The sequence below is a fragment of the Haliotis rufescens genome, unplaced genomic scaffold (assembly GCF_023055435.1).
Source record: "Haliotis rufescens isolate VD_foot unplaced genomic scaffold, xgHalRufe1.0.p SCAF_1, whole genome shotgun sequence".
Taxonomy (NCBI): Eukaryota; Metazoa; Mollusca; class Gastropoda; order Lepetellida; family Haliotidae; genus Haliotis; species Haliotis rufescens.
This window is the reverse complement of record NW_025963779.1, coordinates 54,842,777-54,861,522: the sequence shown is the minus strand read 5'-3', so window position 1 is coordinate 54,861,522 and position 18,746 is coordinate 54,842,777. Positions and strand designations below refer to the sequence as shown.

The following is an 18,746-nucleotide window of genomic DNA, read 5'->3' as shown; positions in this document are numbered from 1 at the left end:
TTGTAGAGGGGATTTTTCTTTCATTGATTACGATAACAGGACCAGCTTGTGATTGCATTGAATGCAGTGTCAGAACACTCAGTTTGGGGAAATAGGATTTTGTAAACAAGTCTCAAATTTGAACAAAATGATTATTTGTTTCTTAATTTACCTGCCAAGGGTACTTTGTTTGAAATCCTAGATAAATCATCTTTGATTAATGACAATGTTCATGGTGTGTTGTGTTTTCCAGACACACATTAATGGTGGGACTTCAACAAGCTAAACAACTGGCAGAAAATCTCATTCAAACAGTAAGTACCTTTTTCATGTCCATGGTTTTTCATTTGACACTGATACGATTTATCTCATCAACTTGTTTACATTTTTGAAGAGGGTGATGATGTATCGTGGATGAATAATCTCTAATGAAACTCTTATACTGTAATTTCAATTCATGTATTCAATGAAGACAAAAGCATGTTTCATATGATAATCTAAATAAAGCTTTTGGGAAGATGCCATAAAACTTTGGCTCAAGTTTTTTGAACATATTGGCTTCATATATCATGTATGTAGGACATATTAACTTAACCTTTTCTTTACTAACTAAAGTTTTTTTCCAGCTAGGGTTGGTCTTAAAGAAGTTCATGACAACTATATGTGAGCTGATGTTGAAAAACTACACCTTTTTGTCCTTTTGGCTGGTCATTTTTTTTGTATTGAGACAAAAAAGACTCATAAAAACAAAACCTATTTCTGTCAGTTCACAGATATTCGAGACATCAAACGTATCCACTATGAGAAAGGGGAAAATGATGTTTTCCATAAAGAACATGTGTCTGTACATGACCTGATTAGTTATTGTCTTGTTTATTTGTTCACAGCTGTAATGAATGAAAGAAATGTACGGGTTGAGTTCTTCTTTCTGTCTCAGTTTTTATTAATTTTAGATGTTTTATTTCATTTATTTACCATTGAATATATTTAATATAAAAATGGAGGAAGTTATCTTGAAGATATTTTGTACTTCTTTCCTTGGACTCTTTTTTTAGCAAACTTTGACACACATCACCAAGACATTTTTCAGTGTCCATGATACGAACATCACTTTCAGTTCTCTAAAGCTTAATATTCAGTATTATCTTTCAAGTGCAAGCTGTATTCAATCATTATTTCTATCTTTTGTTTTCTATTTTAAGCACCAGGGAAAGTGGGTAGTTTTCTGGTAAAAGCATTTGCTTGTACTGTCAAAGTCCTGCGTTCAATTTGCCACATTGGAACAAAGTGTGAAACCATATCAGCATGAACCATACTCAATCTTCTAGGCTCCTTAGACATAAGATTCAGAAATCTCGCAGCTGATATGATACAGGGGATGATACAGCATAGGTATATAGCTGAGGTACCTTTAATTTTAAAAACAAATGATGATTTCTAATTATAAGTGAGATGCCAAACTGATGTTCACCATTTCCTATGTTTAATAGATTGTTAGGGACATGATAATGGATTGTTAGGGACATGATAATGGATTGTTAGGGACATGATAATGGATTGTTAGGGACATGATAATGGATTGTTAGGGACTAGATAATGGATTGTTAGGGACTGGATAATGGATTGTTAGGGACTGGATTATGGATTGTTAGGGGCTAGATTATTGATTGTTAGGGGCTAGATAATGGATTTCTAGGGGCTAGATAATGGATTGTTAGGGGCTGAATAGTGTATTGTTAGGGGCTGAATAGTGTATTGTTAAGGATAAGATAATGGATTGTTTGGGATAAGATAATGTTCTGTTAGGGACTGGATACAAGATTGTTAGGTAATAAATTGTTTGGGACTAGATAATAGATTGTTTCAAACTAGGTAATGCATTGTCAAGGACTATTTACAAGATTGTTAGAGATTGTAAGGGAGATAACTTCTTGCACACTATAGATAGTGTCACTGGATCGAGTTCAGGGTTGACTATATATTAGTATGCTAAGATGCATTCCACACATGACAACAGTGTGGTAGGAATCAGTTTTTGTTGCTCTAGTATTTTTGTGTGTGTAATTATGAATTATTTTCATAAATGAAGAACGATGAAAGTGAGTCTGTGAGATTCAGATGAATGCTTATTATTAGTGGAGGTATGCTGAAAATGTGAATAATCTTTTACAACACTTGTTGCCATCAGCACACCCACACAATGATTATGAGATGCATGGACACCTACTCTGTGTTACAGTTAGTTAAGATAAGCAGTTTTAGTGCCTCCTTTAGTTTACAGCAGTGTTTGTAATGGATTTTCATATATTTCTAATACTTTCAGAATATTTGTGCAAACATTTTACCATACCTTATCTGGACTTAAACATATTTTGGTACAACATAAACTCCCCAAAATTATTAAAGTAATCAAAACTTAAGTGTGTTAACAAAATCCTCAAAGACATCTTATGTATATTGATCTTTGAAAAGTTTCTTTTTGATAATTGTGACTAAAAACAATCACACTAGTTCTAGAGTAGCAATTTTCGATCCTCAGGGAGTAGGGGATGGCAGGTGCTTGAGAACACCCTAGTGTGGTAACATGTGGGCGGGGTGGAGTGTGTTGACTCCTGACACCATGTCTGAGGCCAATTAAAGCCAATATACAGCAGCAGTACTTGTGGTACTGTTGTGATGATATTGTGAGTGAGTTCAGTCAGAAACAAATTACTGTTGTTACTGTAAGCAGCATCCTCTTGTTAAGTATGTTTGTCTGGTGTCCTAATATGTGTGTGTGTGTGTGTGTGTGTGTGTGTGTGTGTGTGTGTGTGTGTGTGTGTGTGTGTGTGTGTGTGTGTGTGTGTGTGTGTGTGTGTGTGTGTGTGTGGTGCCCTGAGTGTGTGTGTCTCGCCCTGAGTATGTGTGTGTGGTGCCCTGAGTATGTTTGTGTGTGTGGTGCCCACTCATTAGTTGATTACTTATGCTGTGTAGTGGTGGGATCTTGTCAGACTTACCAAACCAGATATCATGTCAGAAAATAGGATGATTCATTGCCTTTGTCCTGATTACTGTTGTGCTTGTATATGCCATCAAAACCCATTCCAGAGCAGATACTTGCAGATCTCCATTGATTCACTACACCAATTTCTTATGTTACTGTACGAGATGTGATACTTTAAGCACTGTTGTCATGGTGATAAAGAGATGAAGAGTTTAAAGGATTTGAAAGTTTACCTGTGAGACAACTAACCCACCTGCACTTCTAAACTCTATTGTTTCAGCTTGGCACCGGTATTACTAGAGTTTTGTAGAAGGAAATTGTTTCAGATTTTTTTACAGAGTCTGAGTTTGTCTGAGTCAGTCTGTTTTGGCAGGTAATCAAGACTGTTCTCTGGCGTTGGCGTTTTGGGTTTACTCTTATTATAGCATTAAAGCTGAAAGTTTGCATGGATGAAAGGCTTCAAAGGCTTTTCGCAAATATATGGATAATTTGGTTTCCATATGATAAAGAAGCATTTATTTCAATATTGTGTTTGTATTTGGCAGGTATCTAGTATGCAGTTGGTCACATCACTAATGGCATGTTTTCACAGGTTTTAGTAAAAATGTTTCCATGTTATTCCTCATCCAGCCATCACGGTTTTGGGTTAATCATTTTGTGATTATATTTTTCACCAAAATCCAAATGTGTGAAATATCTGGTATTAAAGTTTTATCGAAACACATTGCCAGAACCTTTTACTTGTTCATGATATCTGTAATTCAGTATCAGAAATAACTGCCTGTCTGCCTGCCCGTGGCTGGTGGCTTCTCTGTCGGGCTGCATGAAATTTTCCTCTACCTGCCTGACTGTCTGGCAGATAATTCAATACTAATTACGTATTCAGTATTCCTCGTAGATTCTCAAGTAATTCTTTGCATTAATTCAACTGAATCAAGACGCAATTTGTCTCTCTCTTTTTGCGATATTCCTCATACTGTCTTCGGCGATCCATTATTAACAGTGGATGAAAGGAAGTAACTACGCTTTCATTGGTCAATCTAGTCTTAATTTTAGTGCATTGAGATTAATATTAACATACATAATCAGAAATGATTCATAGTGGCTCGAAACACAGGACCGCGAGGATACATCTAAATTCAATATTGTCTGAATGTGGGCTGGTAACTTTGAAAATGGGCATGCAATATTTATGGGTCACCTGCCCAACTGTCTTGTTTTGGTTTTAAAATTATAACTAAACTATGCTCTAATCCAGGTGTATTCATCATAGTAATTAAATAACTTTCTGGGGGCACGGGTGGCCCTGTCGTCTAAGGCACTGTGATTCGCTGTGCAGAGTTGCGTCCCTTTGGCAGGCCAGAAACCTATGATTGTGGGTTCGAATCCCAGTTCCACTGGTTGACTATACTTTTCCAAACTGATTTGTACCATAGAGAGTTATGGCCTCTACTTGTTTCATGAGCTGCCATTTACCCAGCAGGATCTCTCACCGGTGTTAATGCACCCGGGAAGATCCGGGTAAGAATTGGTCTTCAGCAACCCATGCATGTCGTAAGAGGCAACTAACAGGATCAGGTGGTCAGGCTCGCTGACTTGGTTTGATGTCACTAGATTGGTCCAGATTTGAGTATTACAGACCGCTGTCATATAGCTGAAATATTGCTGAGTGTGACATGAAACAAACAAATAAATCTGTTATTGAAGCAGCAAGTCCAACAAAAGTTAAGAAGTCAAGAGTTGCTCAATAATTGAGTGAATATTTACAGTTTCAAGGGATTCTGGAATCTAAACTTGTTCCTGCACAACTGAAAAACATGGGTTCCAAGAAACAGAAAATTTGTAGGTGTTTTGATCGTACTTTGTCACCTAGAAACCTGGGTCGCGTGTTCGAATCCTGGATCATCCCGATTATGTTTCAAGGTTTGTCAGCACCATACCCATGCTCGTGGGCTTCACCAAAGTGCTAAACAGCTGAGACCTGTTTCACTTTGAGCTTTCCTCCCACATAAAGCTGACAGGCAATGATATCACTGGAATGCTGTTCAAAGCGGCCATAAATTCTCTCTCACCTACTCTCTCTCACTCACTCACTCACTCACTTGTAACGATATGTCTGAAATATTGTCGATGTGACGTTAAACTTTAACTCACTCACTCACTCATAATAAATCAAGTTTGTATAGACAATATTGCATATGGCATGCATATCAAATGAGTATCAACTCAAGGTACAGTTTACCAGACTTAGGTTCCGATCCCACCACTAGTTAAAGTGTATGTCATTGTGTGTGTAGAATGTGAGTACTCCCTACACAGCTGTGAACGCATCTAGCCAGCAAGAGACGTTTTTATTTGTTTCATGTAATATTTAGTTAACTTATATATTCTTGTTCAGAATTTGCACAACAGAAGTATCAATCTGGAATTGACAATTTATGTAATTTGTATTCTTTCAGTTTGGGTTTAACTCAGATCAAGATAACATGAACAATCAAAGCCATTGTCATAGTCAAAGGGAGGTAACTCTTGGTTTTTCCACAGATCAAGATCATCCTGAGCAAACATTTTCTGCAGACGTTAGAACCTGTTGTCAGATTTGTAAAGAAGACATACTTGCTGGCTAGATTTGTTTTTGATATTCATTGAAAGTAGTATGTCTGTGAACAGAAGGTATTGATGTTTGGGACCGGTCGTTCCCAGTGCTAACCATGTTGGTACATGTTTATTCTAGGTGCAGCAGGAGTATGCCTCTTTTCAACAAGCTCTAGCTGCGATGCCCCCCCAAGTTAATCCAGGAACAGCCGCCTTGTTTGCTGGCATACAGCAGAGTAAGTCTGCAATAAGTTAAACCTACACTTCTGACGCATTGTTTTATCAGGAACCTACTGCAGTGCTAGAAGTGGTCAAGGTGGAGACAGTTCACAGGTGTACCCAGTGCTGGTATTTCTGTAGTGCTTTGTTTATTTCTGAACCTGGTGTGAAGTTATTGTGGACTTTAGATGTTTTCAGTCATAGCATTTGGACTTGTGATGGAGTGGTCATTCATCGTATCTCCATATGACAAATATTGGATTATAATTGCAAAATTCGTTTTGAGATACAAGTCAAAATAATATTACTGCCTACATATAAATTTCATAAAACATCAAAGTCCTTTTGCTGTATTTTAGACAATGAGGTTGGTGTTGGATGACCATTTGACATGATTCTTCGGGAGAATAACACGGACATCTGGCTGTCCTCCTTTCGTTTGTTGATTTCCGTTTCTTTTGTCTAATTGTAGGTGGTGTTCTTGAAGGAAATGCTGTCTTTTTTTATTTAATCTTTTATGCAATTGCTGCAAAGAATTCTGTGGATAAAACAAGACTTTCTGATTTGTACCTGTATCTTTTTCAAATTAGACAATAATTTTATGCTATGAAAATTGATATTCTTTGTCAAGGATTACTTTCAGACGTATTATTGAGCATTAATTCTTTCATTTATACTCAATTTTGTTTCAAAAGGTTTGACACATCCAAGTTGCTGTAATGTGATTGGAGAGTTAATCTTCCTGGATTTTTCTTCAGCTGATTCCTATCAAAAGCTTCATGGATAGCAGTATTTGTATTTATATATACACACCTGTGACAGTGTCGGGATGGAAAGAATCCTTTGTCCTCAGTCTGGAAGAAGCAAGGCTGATTTAATCCACTTACTGATGGAGGTAAAGAAGGTGGTTTAGCGTAAGGTTTGCTCTACCGCTGATACAATCCTCCAAGAGAAAACAGACTGGTGCAGATGTTCAGAGGCAAGCAACTCTTGAACTCTACAAACGAGTCGACAGTCATTAACTGTTCCAGCTTATGACAATGGTACACTTTGATGTATGTTTGTATTTGTTTCAGATGCAGAGGAGCAGTTTGTACTCTAATATCTTGTCTTGCCTCTCTGTCAGCTGCTTAAACCTTGTGTTGTTGGCTATGTTAATAAGAGATCTGATTCTGTTTCAGATTACATATTTGGTTTTATTTTGAAGTTTCAGCCCTTAAATACATGTAACACCTGTTAAAGGTGTATTTTGAGTTGCAGTTCTCTGATAGAATAAGGCCTTGCTTTGGAAAAGAACCAGTATTGTATTTAATAACAAAAAATATTTGGAAAATGTTTTTCAGAGCTTAACCTTTGATATAAGCCTTTCATTTTACCTTTCCAGATTCGGAAGGTGGATGTTTCTTCTTGATTTCAGTGTTTTTTTATGAATTCTCTTCTATCTCTTTCTTTTGAGGGGGATAATGGACTATTTGTTTTCAGAAACAAATATGAAGAAGGCTTGTTCATGGATCCAGTTTTGTTTTAGAAACTGTTTGTTGTTGTTGTTGTTGTGAAACATTAAGCATACTTATATCTGTAGTTGTTTTGAGCTATTTTGAGATAGGGTGTGAATGATCACGATCTCGTGCCACTAACTGGATAGTAGTGCTATAACTGCTGTAACTCGGTGTTACAGTATGGGAGTTAAGACAGCTATTGTGCTAAGATTGCTTTGTGGTACGAGACACGTGATAGTCATTGATGAAGTAGATGTCTAATACAGAAAATAAGGTAATTATCATAATGTGTCACAAAATCTGAGGTTGCATTATCAGTGCTTGTTGGAAGGTGAAATAATAATTTTGATATGAAATTTTATTTCCCTATCACATCCTTTGTTATCTTTTCTTAGAATGATAAAATTGGTCTGTTGAATACATCATTATCTCAAGAATTTAGTAGCATTGCAGTATGTCAGAGGATTTTTCCGTTTCCATGGGTTTTTAACTGATTTGTAACAGCATAATTTTTCCACAAGTACAAAGCTTCAGCTCAGCTTGTCTGAAAACATTTTACAGTAATAACTAGCTCAAGGTTCTTCCGTATTGAGCTTAATCATTTCATTTGGAACCAAAAAAATAATCGAAAATGATGTTAGTATATTTGACTGTGATGGTTTTCTAAGGGAGTGTCAGGGAAAGTCCAAGTATGCTTGGTGTTTTTATGTGTCAGGTTGTAATTTAGGTGATCTGTCTGACTTGGATGTATCCTTCTTGCAGCCTCACTGCCCGGGAACACCCTGTTTACTCACCAGCCTGGCATCACTACCTTCTCTCACCTGCAACAACAGCCTCTTGCTCAGGTGGCTGCACCAGGTAGGTCAACAGCCTCATGTACTCCGACCCGTGAAGATTCCGGGGTAGAATAGGTCTTCAGCAACCCATGCTTGCTGTAAAAGGTGACTATGCTTGTCGTAAAAGGCGACTAACGGGAACAGGTGGTCAGACTCGCTGACTTATTTGATGCATGTCATTGATCCCAATTGCGTTGATCGATGCTCATGATGTCAATCACTGGATTGTCTGGTCCAGACTCGATTATTTACAGACCGCCGTCATTTAGCTGGAATATTGCTGAGTGTGGTGTTAAACAACAAACCAACCAACCAACCAAAATCATGTACTCCGCCTGTTAGGTTGTATGATACGTCCACGTATCATGATATGTGAAGTCTTGATGTGACCGGGGACGTGGGTGCAGGGGTAGAAACTGACGGTTTTCATTGTGTTAATGATAACATATAGCAAAAAGGGCAAATTTCTGCTGGTCCTTATGATACCTTAACTATTGGTCAGTTTGTCAAGGACTATAGGACTAGTACCAATTTCTACCACTGGGGTGGCTCAGTTGTCTAAGGCGTCGCTATTCACTGTGGAGTGTTGTGACCATTGGGCATGCCAGAAACCTATCATTGTGGGTAATGGGTCACCCCAATTATGTTGCGAGGTTTGTCAGCACCATACCCAAGGTCATGAGTTTCACCAAAGTGGAAATGTCTGAGACCTGTATCAACTCGGGCTTTTTTCCACATCAAGTTGACATGCCATGATATAACTGGCATGCTGTTCCAAGCAGCATTAAACCCAACTCACTCACTTGATGAGACCATTGTCTCATAGGTCGTTGTATCCATAAATAAAGATTATTAGACGAGCATGGGTGTCGTACTGATTTTACAAAACGGGTTTCAGAATTCTTGTATTTCCTGAGCTAGGGTAATACATGAGTTCAGTAAATCAGTATGACACACATGGGAGTGTAATAATTTCTTTATTACCCACTATTTCATTATCCTTTTGAGCTCCCATCTAAAAAAAATCGTGATCACGCCCCCCGTCTCACAATCAACAATCTTCAGCTATGATGTGGTTCCTAGTGAGACGTCATTCATACCTTACGTCACAATACGATTCGAATGACATCATCAATTCCGTCCAGATGACGTAAACAATACAATGGTGCCTGTGAAGTGATACTTTTACATCTCGGTTATTTTTAACAATGTGGATAATGTAAGATGATATGTTACATCAGTGTTTGGCTGTTCAAATTTTGCCATCATTTATTCATGTTTGATAAAGACCGCCTCCGTGGTCTAGTGGTAAAGCGTCCGCCCAGAGAGCGGGTTCGACCCCCGGCCGAGTCATACCAAAAGACGTTAAAAGATGGTACTTGTTACCCTGTCTGGCGCTCGGCATTAAGGGGCTAAAACAAGGACTGGTCGGCTCGGAGTCAGTATACTGTGTCTGAGTGGGGTATTCATGTTAAACTGCGGCATGGTATCTCAGTGTGCTAGCACTATAAATCGGCATCAGTCCGAACTAGAACAAGCAGCCACACAAACACACACGCACGCACGCACGCACGCACGCACGCACGCACACACACACACACACGTGTATGCACGTCGCTATATAAGTGCAATAATCTTGGACGCGACGTTAAACCCAATTTCACCTCACCTCACCTCACCTCACCTCATGTTTGATAATTGCTGCCAAACGACTTGACCTCTAAGTCAACACATATTTTAGTTTATATTAAACAGCTTGTGCCCTTCTTGTATCTAGATTTGTATTGTATTTCGTAATATATGTATATTATGACATGTCTATTGACCCAGCCTACTTCCTGTGGAAGTCTTCTGTGCAGAATTGCGTCCGTTGGGTACGCCAGAAACCTATGATTGTGTGTTTGAATCCCGGTTCGCGCCGATTATGTTTCTATGTTTGTCAGCACCATACCCTTGCTCGTGGGTTTCATCGAAGTGGCAAACGTCTGAGACCTGCATCACTTCGGGATTTCCTCCCACATTAAGCTGACAAGCTGTGATATAACTGGAATACTGTTAAAAGCGGCGTTAAACATAACTCACTCACTCACTCACCCTCACTCCTGTGAATGTGTAGTTAGTGCAAACTTGATTATTGTTGTCATGTGTACTTGGAGACAAAAGTAACTGGTCATGTGACTTTACTGAGAACTAAATAAACAGACCTAAACTTTTGTGAAGGAACGTGTAGACTACAATGCAGCATGTAAATTAGTTTATTTCAATCAATTCAAAATCTTTATAAAGCCTTTTGGATTCATCTTTACCCCAATTCTGAAATGTGATATGTGATCAGTATGTGGTAGCATCATTATATAAACATCCCCCCCAAAACATGTTTATAAACAAAGAACAAGAAAACCTGCTCACCTGCATGAAATTTTCAGGATCTTTTCTTGAAAACATTTGATTTATTTTTTACCTTTGAGTTATTAATTAATCTGACCTGAAATTCCAATACTGCACTTACAGAGAATTTGTTGTAGCATAACTCAATCAAAACAAATGATGCCACATATGCAGTCAGTTTGAAAGAGTCATTTGCCACATAAAGGGTACAAGTATAGATTTGTCTGTGTGCATACATGGTTGTGTGTTGCCTGTAGGAGTGCAACAGATTGGACACCACCCGGGGATGATGGCCCCTCATATGATTCCTGTGTCCACCCCAACATCAGTGGTGATGTCAGGAGCGTCACTCAACTCCACCCTCACCAACCTCACACCCAGTGCTCTCATCACGCCAGCTCCAGGTAAACTATTCATTTGTGGACAAATCTGCTGAAGAACAAGTTTATCATGATTTTGGAAAACATAGATTCAATTGGTTGATCAGAGGTTTCAAATTTCAGTAATTGCCTCTAATTAAAGCAGCTCTGTAGACTGCTGGATTACTGCTTATCAATTTTATCGTGTTTGATGCAGCAGAAATAATTTCTTAAGTTATAAGGTTTTAAGCCCAGTTACTTTGTCTGTATAAATGAAATTTGAAAGTTTGTTGATATAAACCGTCTTTCTATGCAACAAGGGTAATGGGTGGAATGGAATTTTTAAAAGTTTTTTTATCCCATTTCACGACATGCCAACATGACAGTGAACACATTAACCAAATTCATATAATTTTTTAAAGGTTTGACAGTGTCATCTGGTGGTCCTGCCTTAGTGTTGCCAACATCCCTGGCTCCTGTACCGGTTGTTACATCAATGCCTGTTTCTGCCACAACAATGGTAGCCGGTAAGATCTTTCTTGCATGTCTGTATGCAGTTGACAATATCCAATGGTGTTGTGTCTATATTTGAAGTTGCTCTCATTGTGCCGGGTTTGATTCCCGACATGGGTACAATGTGTGAAGCCCATTTCTGGTGCCCCCCGCTGTGATATTGCTGGAATATTGCAAAAGCGGTGTAAAACCGTACTCACTCATTGTGTCAACAAAATATCTTTTTCATCAAATTTGGATTGAGGATGGTCCCTAATGGAAGACCTTGATAGCTTGTCTATGTGATCACTATCCAACACAAGTAAATATCTTTAAACCAAACTGGATCTGCAGTAAAGTCATACCAGTAGATCAATGACTAGAACAGGGCCCCGCAAAGTGATTAGTAGCATTATGACAGTTGTAAGTCACATATTTCCTATAGACTACAATAATAATGATACTTTGTGGACTAGGGACATGTTAATGACTTATTAATGGCTAGCTTCCTATGGGCTAGTCCAATTTTGACCACATTCCAAGATTGCACTGAACTCAGTGACTAGATTGGTATAGGTGAGTGTTGAGTTGTTATTGACCTGTACATGCTTTCCTCCAGGACATCCTGCCCCGACTACAGTCAGCTCCCAGTTGGAAGCGGCAGGAGCGGTGGTGAGCGCTGGGCTCCTCCCAAACACCAGTCTGCCCCCACCCATGCTCCAGGCCCCAGCTGTGCCCACACCCAGCACATATGATGTGCCCATCACCGACAGCCAGTTTCTAGGTGGGAATAGGAAGCATCACTGCTTCTTGTAAATTATTTCTGGCATATGTTTTACTGAGGTTGGTGGTCAGTGTCAGTGTTAATGAAAAAAACTTTTAAGAAAAGATTGAGACTTTATCCCTTACTTGATGTACATGATTCTGACAGTAATTAAAAGAATTTAGTTATCTTGTGCCAAAGATCAAAGCCACAAGAGTGTGTAGGGTGTTTGCTGTTAAATGCCACACTCATAAATATTCAAGTTTTTTCTTTCACCTGCTGTAATTTTCTGATAGATGACTGAGATATGACTGGTATGTATGCTTGTGGCATTTTTAGGTACCGGTTTAACTTTATCTGAGTTTATTTTTGTGTCAGTAAAACATTGAATGTTTTAGTAACAGGGTGTTCATGAGTCCCCATGTTGTTATGCAGGAGCTGCAACAGTCAATGGTGGTCAGCCAACACACATGATACTAAGTCAGCCACCACAGCCTGTCACAGTGCAGGTAGCTGCACCACAGCTGGCCACACCCCTTGGAGGCCCCGGACAGGTTGCTACATCTCTGGGAGGGACAGCCTTAGCACCAGGCGGAGCTCCTCTTGGCCCCGGGGGTGGCCCACTAGGACCTGGAGTGCAGCTGATGACACAAACTGGCCTGCCCCCTCCAGGCATGCCGCCACCTGCAGGGCCACCCATGGGTCAGCCACAGCCTCATCAACCCTTCTACACACAGGTAACCACAATCAAAGTGATGCTGCCAGCATACTGTAGTGTTTTTGTGCTCTACTACAGGTCATGTTGCCATGGTGTCTTTCATTTCACCTAAACTATGAATCTCCAATCTTGAATTGGTCTTCAGTTATCGTAAAAGACGACTAATGGGATCAGGTTGTCAGACTTGCAGTCTTGGTTGATGCATGTTATCGTATCCTGGTTGCATAGATTGCTACTCATGATGTCAATCACTGGATTGTCTGGTTGAGATTCAATTGTAGCTGGAATTCCGTCTTTTAGCTAGAATATTGCCACAAACAAACATGCTATGAACCTATCCTTGGTAGGGTCATGTGTAGTGGTCTAAGATATCACAATTCGACATGCTTTTGCTTCCCTTAGCTTAACATGGATCCAAAGATCGTGGCTACAAATCCACAATGCCTCATTATGATGATAAGTCTCAATGCTGTCTTCAAAGTGGTAAGGGTCTAAGACCAGCATTACTTTGGTCTTTCATCCCATCTGTAGTTCACATGTTGTGATGTAATTGTTCAAAGCAGCATTGAACCAAATTCGCCCTCTCAAGTCTTATTAATGTTAGTCCTATTCTGAACTTAATCCCCAGATTATAGAATACTGTGTTTTACTTTTTATTTTCCATGCTAACAAAATGAGTATACTTGTATGATAATACTGGTAATGTTTTTGCTCAAATTTTAATTTATCTGAATCAAACCACCTTCTAATCTGACATTGCAGTATAGCCCTGTGAGCAGTGGCCAGCCATACTGCATGGTGACTTCTCCCATGATGTGCAGCTCCCCGGCTGCCACGTACACAGTGGCCACGTCAGGCTATGCATACAGTGTTCCTATGAAAGAGGAACCACACAAACGCCGGTTTACAGAAGAAAAACAGGAGGAGAAGATTCCAGAAAACCTGCTGGGATACCAGGTACACTTGTTCATCAGTAAACTTTGTTGCTGATAGTTTTCAAGCTTGTGATTTTTCCAAAGTTAAGTTTATGATACTCATCCCCAGCACATACCCAATGCTGTGAATTTCATTTAAGTGGGCTGCAGCCTGCGCTTTCATCCCAGATGAAGCTGATATGCTATGATGTCACTACAAAAAAAATTAAGCCGAATTACCAAGCTTGTTGATTGACTGATGTCACTACTGTTATTGTTACAGCATGGCCCCCCTCACCTGACTAACCTGATGACATCAGGCCCGCCCCCTCCAGCCACAATGGTGTCTGCAGCACTGCCTTTGGGACAGGCGTTCACACCCACTTCACTTTCAGATGATGGACGGTGAGATATGCAGACTTATACTAGTCGCCTTATTGATGCTTTACGACCGCCTCTGCCCAGAAAGCTGAAGGTCGAATGTTCGATCCCCAGCTGCGTCATACCACTTGGGGCTTTCATCCCAAATGAAGCTGACACATTAACTATGCTGATCTCTTGCATGATGAATTGTATTGAAAAAAATTGTAAACATATTGTTGTTATAATATTTCTTATTTACAAGCCAATGAGAATGGTGATTTACATATAGAAATGTCACAGCCTATAACAAACAGGCTTTTAATAATGTGGACAAGAAAAGAAGCAATGCTAGTCAGGCGTTCTCAAAATACTCCTGTGTAATGTCCAGACGCCAAGGGTTGATTTTACATTGACTGTTGCATGCTGCAGGCCGTACACTAGTCAGGCCAATAACGGAGTGGTGATGGCGCCTCCCCCAACATCGGTACATGACAGACCTGAGGCAGACAAACATCTCATGCCGCCTCCTGGAATAAAAGGTATTTGCATCCTTTAGGCTAAAAGGCCCACATCGTCATAAAATCCGCTGCATGGTTCGTGTTTATTTTCATTTCTCCCCAAAGTTAAATCCTTAAATATTCTGCGTGTGGAACACACGGCCCCGGCAGTGAAATGCTACAATACTTAAAACAGTGTGATCCAATAAAGCATGCAGTTACTTTACATGCACACTGCTTTACTGTGCATCTCGTGTTATGGTCATGGCAGCAATAAGAGTTTGTGTGCTTGTCTTGCCGTTTGCAAATTTGATAAATGAAAACATGAAACTTACAATAAAACATCACTAGACATGATGATTTACAAATTCAATGGTATTTGTGTAGTGTGTGCCAGACAATGTTTCATATGCGTAGATTAAGATTACATGTGTATTTGTCTTGTAAAATAAGCTGGAAATGGCAATCAGCTGTGCACTCAGCAATATTCCAGCTATATGATGGTTGTCTGTAAATAATATTTGGACCAGACAATCCAGTGATTAATATCATGAGCATCGTTCCACGCAATTGAGATCGATGACATGCATCAACTAAGTCAGCGAGCCTGACCACCCGATCCCGTTAGTCGCCTCTTACGACAAGCATAGTCACCTTTTACAGCAAGCATGGGTTGTGAAAGACCCATTCTACCCCGGATCTTCACAGCAGGGGTCCGGAAACGGTCATATGCGCCGGACATGTCCGATTGGGAATCTCAAATGTCCGGTTTAAAATATTGTTTACCGGACATTTAAATTTTTCTGTCCGGACATTTTAAAAAACAAACAACGCTACCTTCGGTGTCCAAATAATTGATGAGCGTTATCTTATCCCTTCAACGACTTCAGGTGAATAAAAAGGCATAACAAACTTGGTCAATAAAAGTATGAAATTTGATATAAAACATCACTAGACATGATGATTTTACCATTTAAAATGTATTTCCTGCTCTCAAAGGTATTGTTTTATATGCAGAGATTAAGATTACCCTGTGTATTTTCTCGTAAACTAAGCCAGAAATAGCAATTAGCTGTGCACACGCTTCCCTACCAGTGATTCAGTTAAAACGTACCCAGAGATACCACTTTGAAGAATTTTGATGTAATGGTTGAAAGAAATTGTATCTGAAATTATTATTTTATCAGGAAGAATATATTCCAATATTGTGTTATTTTAGTTGCAGCTTCCACCAAATATACTTAAAATTATAAGAACCATAAGCGTAGCACTTTGGTACAGATTGAATGCAGGATATTTTTTGACGTATTAAACGATTTTGACCAGTCACCATAGGGACTTCTCGCGCTTCATGTATTTCGATTGTGAAAACGTTATGTTGACATTTAATATTCAAACTGCCTCAAATATGACTTTTAGCGAGTCATGGTACTGCATTTATGATATGTGTATCCATTCTCTTGCAACTTAAGTTCGTTTCGAGGCGTCAATAGCAGTAATCTGACCTTGGTTGTTGTAAATAACGGTGAGTTGTGCGATCTAACGATCACTTTGCATACGATTTGGCCGAAATTATTGTAAACATTATTATAATTATTGAATGAAATATTGAATAATATTAATCAAATATATTGCAAACTCTAGTGCAGATAAACAGTGAACAAATTTTTTTATTACCAGATGTTATAATGATAAGATTAAATTGCGTTCTTCAGTTCAGATTTGTTGACTTGTATTTCCGGTGTGACATGATCGCGGTGATCAGCTGATAATGTTTTCTGAGATGGGCGAAAACATTGTGTCATTGGAAAACTTGAGTTTGCTAAAAATGTTAGTAAATTTTTGGAGCCATGCTTTACCGCGCTATAACCGAAGCGCTCAATAACGAGGGAACACTGTATGTAACAACTTGTAATGTGTGTGAAAAGTCGTACTAAAATACGCTATTTGAAGGGGGCGAGGCCTAAATGCAAATGTCCGATTTGGATTTTCAATTTTCTGGATCCCTGCTTCACAGGTCCTGAAATAAGGACGATGCCTGATGGAACATCTGTTATCGTTATATTCTTATGCTCTAAGTCAGATCTGAAATTCACAATCTTAGCTTTTTGCCTTCCTTTATGTTTTTCAGTTGACTTGGAAAGAAAGTAAATTCATATTCACGTTTTTCATTTTGTCCAGGTGTGAAACGCGGTCACTCAGGGCAAGGTCAACCAGACACAGAGAAGAAGTCAAAGACTAACTTAGGTACTGTCATATGTTTTGTCATACCTGCAGTCCCAGATTTATATTCCACATGTGTCTGTGTATAATGTTATATATACTAGTCTTTCAATCATGTTGCCAACTCTGTTATTCTTGAGAATTCTGTCTTCCAGGGTATGAAGAAGAAGGTGATGAGAGCAAACGTAGAGGAACACAACCACCACCTCCACCACCACCAGATGTCGAGCGGGAACATGCAGAATTGTTGGAACAGGAACATCGAGAACATTTGGAACGAGAGCGGGAACAGAGAGACTTTTATAATCCTCATTTTCCTGGTGGGAAACCTCAGGCGTTCAGATCTGGTTCTCCACAAGGTCCTCCTCGACAGTCTCCTCCTGCTCCCCCTCCCCCTCCGCATTTCGAGCAGATGAACCAGCAGCAGATTTCCCCCTTTGAACAATATACTCAGAACCCACAGGAACAGTATGGCCAAGCTGGGCAACCCCCTCCACCACAGTTTGAACAATATCCTCCCCCTCCCCAGCAGTTCCACCATCAGCAACAGATTCCTACCTACTCTGTCGCTACATCCCAGAGTGTGCCTCACTATCACCAATCACCTCCAAGCCCACAGCCACCTTATTCACAGGCACCTAACATTCGGCCCCCAGAGGCCCAGATGATTATAAGCCAACACAGCCAAATCCAGCCCCCACCACCCCCCTCTCAGCAGAGTCAAGGACTACAGCCCCAGTTCCAAAGCAACCAACCCTTCCCTCCTATGCCACAGAATGGCTACTCCCAACAATTCGTTGGCCAGCAGTCGCAGCCCCCATTACCGCCTCCCCCACCCCCACCACCCCAGTCACAGTTCCCGCCCCCAGGGATGCAGTATTGGGTATGAGAAAATTGAAGAGGATGACAAAGGTTTGCATCTGGATCTAGCTGTGTTGGCCTGAAGATGTTCAGTACAAGAGTGCCTGTGTTATGTGTGATTGTTTAACCAGTACAGTATGTGAACTGTTTCAGCATTGTACAGAATACAGTGAATGTGTACAAAGCTGCAGAGTAATGTGTACATTGTGTCTTACAGCATTGTGTGTTGGTGACTTTGTCATATCTTATCCTGACGCTTTTCAAGTATCGTAGTGCTCGTGTGGGATAAACATGACAATTCAGTTTGAAAAGGAATCTTCAATCTGATTTACTGATTAATTGGTGGCATAAAGTTTCATTTCTGGAACTGAAACAATTTGTTCCATATGCAATTATTGATAACATTTGTCAAAGTGTATATAGTGTAATGGTTGTATCATATGATTTGACTTCCAATAAACTACCTTTTCAGCTGTACTAATTGATGTTTTATTTAACAGCTCTTCTGATCAGAAGTATGTATATTCAAGGAATGGATTGTCTTCATTTCCTTCATGTCTTCATCATGGCTTCATTCCTTGGACTATTATATGAAACTTTCAATGTTAGTTGTTCAGTCTGTCTGCTTTTCAATTGAGATTGATATTCTCAAAAACTATTTAAGTTAGAGAAATGAAATTTGATGTTACTGGCCACTATCTCAAATGACTTCGAAAATTAGTGTCTTAAATTCATTTTTAACAGAGTTACAATCTCAATAAAATCAGATCTTAGTTCTTGCTACCGTGACGTGACCTGTAATATCATGACCTCAGATCTTTGTTTAGTGGTAGTGAGAACTAAAATCCAATGTTAATGAGATTGACAGAGTTACGGCCCTTACTTCATGCTTTTCAACTTTGTGCATACTTCGTGAAATGGGGACAAGTTTTTTCAGAAACTACTGAAGTTTGCCTTGATATATTGCAGTATGCTGAAAAATCTTGGGCTGCTGGTGCAAAGCCTTAAAGATATTGTCAATTTAGCCACAGGTAAACAGACAGCCAATCATAGCTCG

General features: G+C 39.5%; 1 protein-coding gene across 1 annotated transcript in view; it reads left to right on the top strand.

Moving 5' to 3' along the window:
- The window catches only part of LOC124131543 (KH homology domain-containing protein 4-like), a 30,394-nt gene extending 12,228 nt beyond the window's left edge, over nt 1-18,166 (top strand). The window contains exons 9-20 of the mRNA XM_046494855.2: nt 233-293; nt 5,697-5,793; nt 8,038-8,133; nt 10,757-10,903; nt 11,281-11,385; nt 11,970-12,134; nt 12,549-12,850; nt 13,594-13,788; nt 14,029-14,150; nt 14,538-14,647; nt 16,787-16,852; nt 16,984-18,166. Coding sequence (XP_046350811.1) covers nt 233-293; nt 5,697-5,793; nt 8,038-8,133; nt 10,757-10,903; nt 11,281-11,385; nt 11,970-12,134; nt 12,549-12,850; nt 13,594-13,788; nt 14,029-14,150; nt 14,538-14,647; nt 16,787-16,852; nt 16,984-17,717 — 2,200 coding nt within the window. The 3' untranslated portion in view covers nt 17,718-18,166. The remainder of the gene's footprint in view (nt 1-232; nt 294-5,696; nt 5,794-8,037; nt 8,134-10,756; nt 10,904-11,280; nt 11,386-11,969; nt 12,135-12,548; nt 12,851-13,593; nt 13,789-14,028; nt 14,151-14,537; nt 14,648-16,786; nt 16,853-16,983) is intronic.
- The last annotated feature ends 580 nt before the right edge of the window (nt 18,167-18,746 follow it).